At 43.8% G+C, this 12,873-nt stretch overlaps 1 protein-coding gene across 6 annotated transcripts in view; it reads right to left on the bottom strand.

The window, feature by feature from the left end:
• Nucleotides 1-12,873, bottom strand: part of COL13A1 (collagen type XIII alpha 1 chain) — a 248,821-nt gene that overhangs the window by 117,417 nt on the left and 118,531 nt on the right. For all 6 annotated transcript variants that reach the window (XM_048505280.1, XM_048505279.1, XM_048505281.1 and 3 more), the window contains exon 7: nt 2,918-2,953. In XM_048505280.1, coding sequence (XP_048361237.1) covers nt 2,918-2,953 — 36 coding nt within the window. The remainder of the gene's footprint in view (nt 1-2,917; nt 2,954-12,873) is intronic.

Raw genomic sequence — 12,873 nt, 5'->3', positions numbered from 1 at the left:
TATGCTAGCACCACCAGTATGCTTTAAGGCCTTGCGCAGCCTGGGACCTCCGTACCTGCGGGACCGTCTTACCCCATATGTCCCGAATTGGCTTCTGCGTTCGGCAGAGGCCAATTTACTGGTGATCCCTGGCCCCTCCATGATACAGCTGGCCTCCACCCGGGCCAGAGCCTTTACAGCTCTGGCCCTCGCCTGGTGGAATGCTCTTCCACCAACAGTCCGGGCCCTGTGGGACCTTGCTGAGTTCCGCAGGGCCTGCAAGACCGAATTGTTCCACCGGGCCTTTGGGGAGACTAGCCGTTGATAGGGGCCCCTTCCTCCCTTTGTTTGCTGCTGTAACATCATGTGGCCCCTGCCGCCCTTCTTTTCTGATGTATGTCTGAGAGGGAATTGATAGCAGGCGCCATCTTGAGCTAACATTAATATTAATTTAATAGCTGCATTTTAATGGGGTAGGGTTGATTTTTATTAGAGCCATCTTAATGCATATTTATTGTATTTTAAATTGATTGTGCTCTATCTGTACTGTACACCGCCCTGAGCCCTCCGGGGGAGGGCGGTCTATAAACCCAATAAATAAAATAAAAAATAAATAAAATAAATATCGACAAGGAATAGGGCAACCATTTTGAGATTTTATTAGTTATTGTAGCTTAAGAAATACAGTCTTGGAAAACTGCGTCACAGTGTGCTGTGAACTGCAATTGCCAGATCTCGGTCTTCCATCGTTTTACTCGTCAGTTACTAAAGAGACTTTGTTGACATTTTAACAATACTGTTGTAATCTTAATACAGACACTGCATTATTAACAGCATATGTTATCAGGAAAAGAACATCTGCTAAGGATTGGCATAAAACCAACAGATAATTATGGACACTTCATAATGATGGCATAAAAGATCCTCATTGTTCAACTTTTTCACAAAGTGTAAGCAATGACTGGAAAAGGCTTAAGCAGGAATTATACTGCTTCTCAATTTGATTGCTAAAGCCCAAAGACAGTAGCTCCTTTTTTTAAAAAAACAACAACAACAACAATGCGGGATCCAAACAATGTTAAGTGTTTGCAGCTCCTGTGAACATTTTCAGAGCAGAAAATCAGTTAAAATGCGATTGCTGCAAAATTTGAGGAGTATTATGAATCAAAAAGTAATCATGCATCATTCAGAAAAAAAGGAAAGTTGAAAAAAGACCTTAAATGTTTCTGTTCAGAAACACAAACTCCATCCACAATAACTTTTCTGATTATGAGGGTATTAAATCCTAAAATATAAACGCTCCTTAACATTTTAACAGGATGGCACCCAGGGTTTCTTTTCTTTGGGTACAAACTATGGATCTCAATGAGGCTTAGATGTGCAAACCTTTGGGCTGCAATGTGCACTTCCCTTGCTTGATTCTCAATTTACAGAAGAAATTGATTATTTTAACTTAAATCATGTTGTTTTAACCTTTAAATACACGTGATATTCAATTTCTGACCTCGATAGGCCAAGCTAGTCCAATTTCATCAGATCTTGGAAACTGAGCAGGGCCAGCCCTGATTATGTGGTTGGGAACCCCCCACGGAAGTCCAGGGTTGCAACGCAGAGGCAGGCAATAATAAACCACCTCCGAATGTCTCCACAAGGTCTCTATATGTCAGCTGTGACTTGATGGCAAAAAAAAATAAATTTACCCATGATTCATTTTAAGGTGGGTATGGAACACCCCAAAAACTGTGAAGAAAATGTGCTTACTGACTACAATAAGTGAAAAAGGGGGAAAAGGAGATGGTCAAGTCTTTAATCAAAGGCCGTTTCCGCACGGCCACACTGGCCACATGACGCCGACCCAACCCCCCCGGGACTGTTTGCACAAATGGTCCCGGTTGCGGTGGGGAAGACGGCACAGCCTCCGTGCAGGCTGTGCTGTCCCCCAAACGCCTTACTGTGTCCTCCAGCGTGTCGCACAGGCCAGAGGACACACACTCCCTGCCCTGCATGACAGCTTGGAAGTTGCAGGGCAGGGGGGCATGCCCCCTGGCCTGTGCGACGCACCAGAGGCTGGAGGACACAGTAAGGTGTTTGGGAAAGGGGGCGGGGAATGGCGCCTTCCAGCCGCTGGGGGGGGGAGCAAGGGCGGCGCAGCTGCGATGCAGCTGCGCCCCCAATGCAAACAGCTCCCTAGGCATGGCGTTTTTGCTGTCCCTAGGGCACTGTTATTGGCTCGTGCGGAAAGGGCCAAAAATTCTGGTACCTTAATGATTTGTTACAGCAAAATTTTCATGGCCAACTTCAGAAGACAGAAGTGGACACTAGTTCATTAAATCTTATCCAATAATAAGTTGGTCTTCTTCAGATGTCATAACATTCTCTGTGTTTTGTGCTATAATAGACTAATAAGGATATCTCTATACAAATATTTATTAATGGATTCTAAGGACCTGCGATACAGAATCTATGGGGGATCTCATATCAGCTCAGATTTTCCTTGGATACTGCACAGGGTTAAAACTATCTGATAGCTTGATTGCCTTATCCACTAACTAGAAGAAAAGCACAGGGAAACCAGTAAACTGTTAAAACAACACGAAGTAACATGTTCTTACTAAATATTAAGTTTGGATAATGCATTTTTACCTAGAATACAACATAGAATGAATTAAAGAACCTCACTTTTGCCTTACATCATAAGCGGAAGTTAATTATGTATATTTGACAGTTTTTGTTTGGTTGAATTATTTGTTACATTTGCAAAAATAAAAATAATGTAACAAGGTTTTTTTAAGTGTCTGAATTAACACTTTTTTCTATTATGTCATCGCAGGTCGACCAATTTTAGAACAGCTGCACTGAGAGGTATTTAGCTTTAGTGATGCTATAGCTAGAAATATATCATTCATATACAACAGTATGTGTTAACAGTTGCACTTACTGGAAACCCAGGAAAACCTCTTGTTCCAGGCTGTCCCTGAATAGAATGAAACGGAAAAGGAGATTAGAAGAAACAGATGAGGCAGCAAAACGTGTGACCTAGTCACTCCATCAGCCTCCATGATTTCCTACCCTTCATCATCTGACAGCTGGAAATAGATCCACTTGTTTTATATACCCTCTAACAGTAGAATAAGAAAGCAAGTAATACAAGTAGCATTTCTATAATTTCTAGAAGCTAACATAGTTGACTAAAAACACTGGAAACTAATTTCAAGTGCACATTTCCCCACCAAGCAGAAAATGCACCAGGAAGCACAAATTTGTATACATTTTTGTTTAGGGAGTCATTGGAGCAAAGCACTAAAACCCTTTTTCACAATTACAGACCTTGGGTCTCTCACCCATACATACTGGTTCCAGTGTGATTGGTGTCATCTCTGTGGTTGCTGACATTGTTTGCCTGCATGGAAAGACATCCATGCATGTTTTTCAGCTTTTTCAAAAACCACACAAATGACAAGATTCCTAAGGGGAGGGCATTGTATGCTTGGCTTACAAGCATACCTTGAAGTCAAACCATGTGGACAAACTGTACATCTTTTCCCACCAATGTGGGACCAACTGCAGAAATTGTAACAAGCTTCTCCAGCAATTATACAAGTAAATGGAATCTTACTCCAGTTGAGATTAATAGTGATATGATGCCCACTCATTTGAAATAGCGGCCACATGAATAGGATAGGGTTACCAACATCCAGGTGAGGTCTGGATATCTCCCAGAAATTCAGCTGAGCTGCAGAGATCAGTTCCCTTGGGGTAAAAATTATCTGGGGAGGATAGGCTGCAAGGCATTGTACTCCTGCTAAGGTCCCTCCCCAAACCTCACACACCCCAGGAATGTCACCAAATCTCCAGGAATTTACAAAGCTGGAATTGGCAACCCTAATAGCACTCCATATTCATTTAGTTGCTTGCTACTTGGCAAATGTCTTAGTCTGGCCTTGGATGTAATCATGACATTTAAACCAGCCAATCAGAGTGAAGCTCCAAGATAGACTCATTATAGCCTAAGCTAGACAAGTGGTAAATGCTGGTACAAGGCTTGAGCAGAGAAGCTGAAGTTTTACTCCCCAAATTACATATGAATGTATCTGATACACATGTATCAGATACATATGTATCAAATCTGATACACATCAATACAAAGGTGAATCTGGAAAGAATAAAATTGAATTGGGGGTGGGAGGTTGTATGGCATGGGTCGGCAACCCATGGCTCTGGAGCTACATGCAGCTCTTTTAGTCTTATACTGTGGCTCCGTGTGGCCTGGAGGCCAGAGGGTAGCGTGGGCGTGTCCCTCCAGCCCTCCAGAGCAGCACTGGAAGGAAAGGTGAATGGAGGGGTCAAACCGGAGGTGGCTCCATACGTGAGGGCGCAGCTTTTCGCATCCCCGCCACTCACCTCTCCTTCCAGCGCAGCTCTGGAGGGCTGGAGGGACATTGAAGTCAGAGGATAGCATGGGCATGTCCCTTCAGAGCAGCTGCCATCCTCCCTCTGCCATCCCCGCAGCCGCCATCCCCCCTCTGCCCCATGGAGCAGGCGGCTGCCTGCTCCGTCAGGCAGAGGGGGTTTCCCTGCCCGGCGCTGCTGCCTCCTGCAACACGAGAGGCAGTGGCACCAGGCAGGCCCTACACCGGGCAGGCCCTACAGAGCAACGCTGGAAGGAAAGGTGAGTGGAGGCGCCGAACCGGAGGCAGCTCTGTGCGGAGCTGCCTCTCCGGCTCGGTAGATCTTCAGAGCCATGGAAAATGGTCCAAATGGCTCTTTGGGTGGTAAAGGTTTTCGACCCCTGGTGTATGGGTTTTCCAATTTCCAGGCAACCATCCATCAGCTACTGTCACTCAGTCTTGTTGCTGATGAATAATGGGAAATGGCAAAGCCTCAGTAGCACTGCGGAAGGGTTCACTCTGAATCCCAGACAGTTTGTCTGAAGTGTCTGAATCAATTACAACATGTGTGTTACAGGCTCACTCACCAGTCTTTTTAGTGCAGTTTGCAACGCCTGGGATTGTTTTATAGGAATTCTTGATATAATGGCGTACACTGTCATAAAATGAGGCATTTCATGCTGGTCACTCAGGTATGCAATATGGACCGGAACCTCAAAAACTGTAGCCTTTTAAAAATCTGTATCCCACTTTACTTCCCACTGGGGATTCAAAGTAGTTTATCACATCATTCTTATGACATCTTAAGAATCCCTCCTCCACTATATCCCAGGTTGACAACTCTGTAAGCATAGGTTAGATTGAGAGAGTAAAAGAACAAATTCACCCAGAAAGCTTCCATGGCAGAGTGCAGAGTGAAACCTGATTTTTCTAAATCCTGGTCTTGACACTATAGCCACTGTACTATGCTGTTTTTTCAGACCCGTTTGTCTATATTTTCTACCTCCTCATGTAACCCATAAGAAAAATACTGCTTCGAATGGCCCTCCCTTTTTAACTCTCCGAGTTTGGACACAGCTTCTTATGTCTGGTGGCAATTGCAAGCCCCTGACATTTGCATCACAGGCAGATATCTTAGGCTCATTCCGCACATGCAGAATAATGCACTTTCAAACTGCTTTCAGTGCTCTTTAAAGCTGTGCGGAATAGCAAAATCCACTTGCAAATAGTTGTGAAAGTGGTTTGAAAACACATTATTTTGTGTGTGTGGAAGGGGCCTACCAGATTGGGTTGTTGTTTATTGTTTTAACTGATACTGCTGGAAGATTGCTGGGGGGGTTTTGCTGTGTGGTTTTGTACACAGAGAATCACTTTGAAAATGAATAAGCCTGCTCAATCAAATGACTTATTTACAAGAAAACTGGTTCCAGAAAGGGGTCTTTGGAATTTCCTACAAATAAAATGATAGATGCCCGTAGATGACTAATGGTGAAAGTGTATAGCAAGTTGATTTAATATATGATTCAAAGATGGTAGCCATATACCAGTGATGGCAAACCTTTTTGAGACCGAGTGCACAAATTGCAACCCAAAACCCACTTATTTATTGCAAAGTGCCAACATGGCAATTTAACCTGAATACTGAGGTTTTAGTTTAGAAAAAACTGTTGGCTCTGAGACATGCATTACTCGGGAGTAAGCTTGGTGGTAGTCAGTGGCTTTGCTTTGAAGCAACAGTGCAACACTTCCAATGGGTGAATCATGACCCTAGGAGGGTTTACTCAGAAGCAAGCCCCATTGCCAGCAACCAAGTTTACTCCCAGGTAAAGGATCGTGCTTTAGTTCTTCACATGAAAATCAGTGGGGTTTAACAGGGTTACCTACACTGCTTCCCCAAAACTAGGTCTTCGGTTTAATGCTAATAATCAAGCCCAGCGGCCCAGGCCAGCCTAGATATGTGTGGGGGTGGGACTCTGTTTGCACGTGCCCACAGGGAGTGCTCTGAGTGCCACCTCTGGCACCCGTGCCATAGGTTTGCCACCACTGCCATATACCATGAGGCCATTTATTATATGTATGATGATTTGGGGCAAGTTGCTTACATTTAGTTATTGCTTTGCTTTGCTTTGCTTTTAAAGTTGGAACACTGTAATTTCTTGAATCAGGTCAGGGGGCCCCAAGCTATTAGCAGGTGGTTAAATGTGGGTCCACATATGTAAAGGCTGAAGGTCAGTACTTAAAGATCTATAACAAATAGGGTTGCCTACATCCAGGTGATGACTAAAGTTCTCCTGCTATTACAACTGGGGCAGGGGACACAGAGGTTCACTGGAGAAAAAGTCTTCTTTAGAAGGTCATCTTTATGGCATTATATCCTCCTAGGGGTGGTGATTTGAGTAAACTTGAATCACACACACAAAAAGACTCCTGGATAAAAGCCACATTGGTTTTTTTCCAGGTTTTTAATTTACTGGTTTTTTAAAAAAAACAACAACACCAGGCATATTTAGAAAAGCCAAATACGCATGGTTCCAAAAAAGCCAAATAACATTCGGCTTTTGAGGCCTTTTCAATCCCTACCCCGACCTCTCCAGCATTTCCCAAGTCCATATGGACTTGAGAGCCAGTTTGGAGGTACGGGAGAGAAAGAACTCCATGCCACACTCAGGAAGCTCAGCGTGGCATGGAGTTCTCTCCCCTGCTGATGCTTTCCAAGCCCTCTGTGACTTGGGAAATGCTGGTGGGGTTGGGGGAGAGACAACTCAATGCTGTGCTGGACAGCATCAGCCCAGCATGGAGATCTCTCCCCTGCCAATGCTTTCCAAGCTTCCAAGGGCTTGGGAAACGACAGAGGAAAAACTAAAACAAATTCAACTTTACCCTGAAAATTCTCAGTAACAGTTGAATAAAATGTGTAAGTATTGGCTTTATTTGACTTTACTGAAAATTTGAACCCAAATTTACCAAGCACAAGTTGTCGTGCTCACTCTAGTTCTTCCTTGCCTCAAACTGTGCCCTCCTCAGGCTCCACCTCCAAATCTCCAAGCATTTCCCAATCCAGAGCAGGCAACCCTAATAAAAAAGGAGCATTGAACTGCAGCCATTCCAGTGGAAAAAGAAACACCAGGGCCTTTGGCTCTTTTGCAAGGCAAATTTGCAAATTTTCTATTGCTAAGGAATCCTTTCCCATTTCTCATGGAATCCATTTGCATTAGCAAAAAACATTAACAGTATATATTTTAGAGTAGGTATTCAGAGACTTATTCTACCTATTGTTCCAGAAAGAGACAATGCAACTTAGAACATACCTTCCATTCTGTCACAGATACATAACCCCAGGAATGTCAATTAGTAGAGCAGGGGTACCCAGTGGGTGTCAAGGTGCCCACGGACACCTTTTCTCATACCCACCAAGTGTTTTTAGGGAATGGGCAGGGCCTGGTAGAATTTTGCCCAGCAAGGCTTCTGATTGACCACTGGAGATTTGATTGACTGTACAGCTTTGTTGCTTTGAGGCATAAATAAATAAATGGAAGATGTCACCACAGCACAAGGATCTACATTGTGTTACTAAAGGTAATATATAGCGGTCATTTTGTGCTCTTTCTGCCTCCTTCGGCAGCCATTTTGTGGTAGCCATTTTGTTGCTGCATCCAACATGTCTTGTCAGAATTCCAAATGTGCCCATTGACTCAAAAAGGGGATACCTACAATAGAGGATAAGCTACCTTTTGTGAATTGCTTGTCTGCAACTACTGAACTCTTCATTGGAGAACTCCCTAACATTTCTAAGGAAGCCTAGAATTCCCTAGAATGAAAACTGAAAGCTGCTGTCCTGCCCTCTTTATTTTAGATTACTAAATGACATCCACTGGTCAGAGAATGAACACTAAAACCTTTTCAAAGTCACCTAGAGAATGACGACAACTACAAAATGTTTCAAACTGCTTTCATCAGCATTAAGTATTTTTAAAACACAAAATGCTAGTATAAATGAAGTGATTTTTTTTAAGCCTTGCAATACTGTGTCTGGTCACACTGGCTTTGGCAGGAACATATGAAACACTTGGAGCTGTTGGCCTGGGACCAATTTTATAAATTCTATGGCCAGTCTACTCTGTCGCTTTCGAAAAGAGCAAAAAAAGAAGAGGATCTCACTAATAAATCTCAGAACGTTGATCTCAGTTTGACCATTTCCAGGGGCAAAAAAAAAAGGGCTAAGAAAAGATTAAATGAGGAAACTCAGAAAAGGTGCAACTTGGCCTCTGATACCCTCCTTCTAAACTGCTAGGCTGCTTATTCTAGCTCATTGGGATGAAGACAATAAAAGGCAAGAGCAAAAGTTCATCCATTACAGATTCCAAGAAGCATTTAGCTTCCTCAAATGTTGTTTGTATCAAGTTCTCAAGAATAGAAGTGTGGGAACTGCCAAATTGCACAGCGAATCTGTTTCTGCCATGCTCAGCACGATGCTTTCCTCCAGCCAGCACACCAAAGTAATGTTAAGCAGCTGAAAAACTCTGAAAGTGCAACTGCTAACATCATCTTGCCTCCAAAAGACAGTCTGGAATCTATTTGTCATCTCACATCTGTCTAAAGCATGCTGTTATTCCTGTGTTCCCTGCATCTCTTTGCTATCAAGGTGCTCCTTAATTTTATCAGCCAGGTCACCATTTCACTAAATCATCTTTCTGCAATTTATTTGGAGATGGAGAAAGAGGGTGGGGGGAGTATTTTGCCTCCACCCCCGATCAGTTCCATCCCAGGACAACCTATGAAAATACTCTGCAAAAAGTGGTGTCAAGATACGGATAACATTTCCTTAGATTGGCAGATTATTAGCAAGGTTACATCAGGAATGGACCCTGGGGTAAAAACCTAAGGGCTCAGTTTCTAGGCTCAGTAGGAGGGAGGAGCAAGCTGTAAATTTGCATTTGAAGTGTTACCATCTAAAGGGGGACATCCACAAGACTATTAAGTTCCTACTTAACTATACCAGTTAGCAAGAGGGTGATATGTACAATTTCTCTCTTATAGCCAAGGATTGCTAGAATGGTCAGGTCTGGAGACCTGCATTGATTGTACTGCATGAAGAAGGCATGTTACATTCCTTCACTACATAGGCTGCTTGCAATTTACAGGGTAATCGTAAGCAGAGTCTTAACCAAACGAAATCAGTGGGCTTAGATGGGAGTAACTTTCTATCGGATCATACTGTTAATCATGCAACGGAAAAAAAAATCAGTTCAAAAGAAGGTGCACTGAGAGGTCGATTGATTTTAACAAGCATAAGCATGCCTAATTCTGCACTGGACTGTGGCCACTGAGCGGTAACATACGAATATTGGTAGTTAATAAAAAGCTATAAATCAGTCTGCTGTTTTGTTTCAGTCAATATATCATAAAGCTGTAAGAAACAGATATCAAGTGGGATGTCTGCCTGAGCCAAAGGAGTAGTAAGCGCCTCCACAGTCCTGGCCAGTGACCAACTTTTCTGTTTGTCTTCTGTTTACATTTGCCAGGCCAAGCTGAAATTATACAGTCTCCCAACGAGGCTTATTCTTGATTTATAGAAATGGTACGAACAAATCTGCCTTTTAGTCAGACAAGCCATTGGTCCATCTAGCCTAGTAATGCTTTCTCTGACGAGCCGTGCCCCTCAAAGGCCTCACTAAAATCTTTTCCAGCCTCGTTACCAAAGATCTTAGAAGCCAGGGACCGGACCCAGGACATTTTGCCGAACAGCAAAAAAAGGGCTCCGTCATTCCGTTCTGACCTTTCTCCCTTGCTCAGGGGTGCACAGGGAGGGGAAGTACGCTCAGTTAGTATTAAGTAATAAAACATAAACCATTTTAGCTCAAGTGGATAACAGATATGTGAACAAACTCCCCTTCTTCTGGATTCCCCCAAAATTCCTTAGCTGTTTTGCCTAAGAAGCCCTACAAACTCACCTAAACTCCAGATAAAATTTCTGAGATGATTCTAATGGGCAGAAATCATTCTTTTATATTTTGAATGCTGCCAATTAAAGGCAGAGAGATTGTTGTTAAGTGCAGCATAAGTGGAAACATTAAAATCAGTCAACATTTAGAAAGGAACTGCGTCCGTATTCTAGGATACGGTGACCATCCGTCCCGATTTTCGCGGGACACTCACGCTTTTGCGTAGAGTGTCCCGCGTCCCGCCGGGCTTATGCCATTGTCCCGATTACAGACAATGGCCCAGAGCAGCACACTGCCTTTTGCGGCGGTGCTCCCCAGTCAGGAAACAGGGAAGCGCCCCAGAAGGCACTGTGGCTGCCGCAGTGCCTTCTGGGGCATTTCCCTCCTGACTGGGGAGCGCCGCGCAAAAGGCTGCCTTTTGCAGCAGCGCTTTCCAGTCAGGAAACAGGGAAGCGCCCCAGAAGGCACCTTCTGGGGTGCTTCCCTGTTTCCTGACTGGGGAGTGCCGCCGCAAAAGGCAGTGTGCTGCTGCGGGTGCATGCGCGCGCGCCCCACTTTTTAATACGAAAAATCTGGTCACCTTATTCTAGGATGAGACAGCAGATAAAATATGAAGTGATCCACCACAGGGTGGTGCAGGGCTGCCAGCTCAGGGCTGAGAAATATCTGGAGATTTTGGAGGTGGAAGGCAGGGCTGTGGAAGGGGAAGTACTTCAATGGGGTATAATGCCACACAGGCCACCTCCCAAAGAGGCCATTTTCTCCAGCTGAAATGATCTGTGTCACCTGGAGATCAGTAGTAATAGCAGGAAATCTCCAGCTAATCCAGAGGTCAGCAACCTTGGGATGCTACCTCCAGGAGGAGCAACACAGATCATTTAATATGAGGTCACAGAAGTCTATTAACAGTCTTCAAAATGCTGCAGCAATTATCACACAAAATATAACCTTTTGACAAGATTCTGTTCCTTCTTCCCCTACCTCTGTGTTCATCAACTTCTACAACAAAAAACAGGTGGCCTCAAAAGAGCCTCCATCTGCATTTTATTAGGCACACTTGCCAGGGGACATTCAAGAACAAATTAGGAAGCCAGAAGTAGCAACTGTCTGAGTCATCAGGGTACCTTGTTGCTGGGAAATAAAAAGTTCTCTGTGTTCCTCAGCCATGCCAGGTCAAGAGTTTTGCTGTTTGCACATCCAATAATGAAAAAAAAAGTTTCTAGGAAACTGGCAATCTCTTTCAAGCATGATATACTGGAAATTGAAGGATAGGAAGTAAACTACAAGCAAAACATTGAAGTGATTCCTGATTTTCTTTGCCACTCTGCTACCTTGGGAGCATCACTTCAGTGAAATTGGCATATGCCTCTGCAACAGTAATCACATTTTTGTGCCAAATGTGAAAAAGATGAGTTGCCACACACATGAACACATACACATGCTGACTTAAGAACATAAGAACATAAGAACTAGCCTGCTGGATCAGACCAGAGTCCATCTAGTCCAGCATTCTGCTACTCGCAGTGGCCCACCAGGTGCCTTTGGGAGCTCACATGCAGGAGGTGAAAGCAATGGCCTTCTGCTGCTGCTCCTGAGCACCTGGTCTGCTAAGGCATTTGCAATCTGAGATCAAGGAGGATCAAGATTGGTAGCCATAGATCGACTTCTCCTCCATAAATCTGTCCAAGCCCTTTTTAAAGCTATCCAGGTTAGTGGCCATAACCACCTCCTGAGGCAGCATATTCCAAACACCAATCACACGTTGTGTGAAGAAGTGTTTCCTTTTATTAGTCCTAATTCTTCCCCCCGGCATTTTCAATGAATGCCCCCTGGTTCTAGTATTGTGAGAACTTGGTTGTTTACAGTCCCCTCTTGTTAACTACAGCAATAAAGAAGCTCCTGCAGAATGGAACTGAGGACTTCCTAAAATGCTCTTGGGTGCCACCACTGAGCACTGGTTCAGAGGTGGTTTTCTCACTCACTATTATCTCATTCACTGATTTGTACCTACAAATTTGTCCAAAATGACACTGCCCAAGAGTGATTGATCTAGAGTACAGGCCAAAAATCATCTTGGAGGCACCTCCCCCTTTCCCAGAAGCCATTATTGTAAAACTTGGAAGTGAGTGAGGTTAGGGCTTAGCAGTGAGTGAGATTAGGGCCCATAAACACTATTTTTTAACAAATTTCCCAAGCTAAATTCACTCACTACTCAAGACATGACCTTCAAAACACAGAATGCTTGGACCAGCCAGGAACTTGTGCAATTGGATAGAAGCATCTTGGATTTGGATTTGGATTTGGATAGAAGCATCCCATTCTTCCCCCATGGAATAATTCATTTGCCTTCTGCCAAACCATATTACCATAAGAAACTGCATTAAAGCAATTTACAGCTGGAAACAGATATAAGAAGTACCCAAGCAAAGCAGACTTATCTTGCTCAACAACAAGGGTGTGCAATATGCCACACTGGTGTGGGCTATTCTGTTGGGACCAGAAAATATTTCTTTTCCTTTTAAATGTAGGAAGGAAAACGACTGGTAAGCCAGCTTCAATTTTAT

Source organism: Sphaerodactylus townsendi, linkage group LG08, assembly GCF_021028975.2.
Source record: "Sphaerodactylus townsendi isolate TG3544 linkage group LG08, MPM_Stown_v2.3, whole genome shotgun sequence".
In the NCBI taxonomy this organism is placed as follows: Eukaryota; Metazoa; Chordata; class Lepidosauria; order Squamata; family Sphaerodactylidae; genus Sphaerodactylus; species Sphaerodactylus townsendi.
The sequence above is the reverse complement of the archived record's forward strand: the minus strand, read 5'-3'. Positions and strand labels throughout refer to the sequence as shown.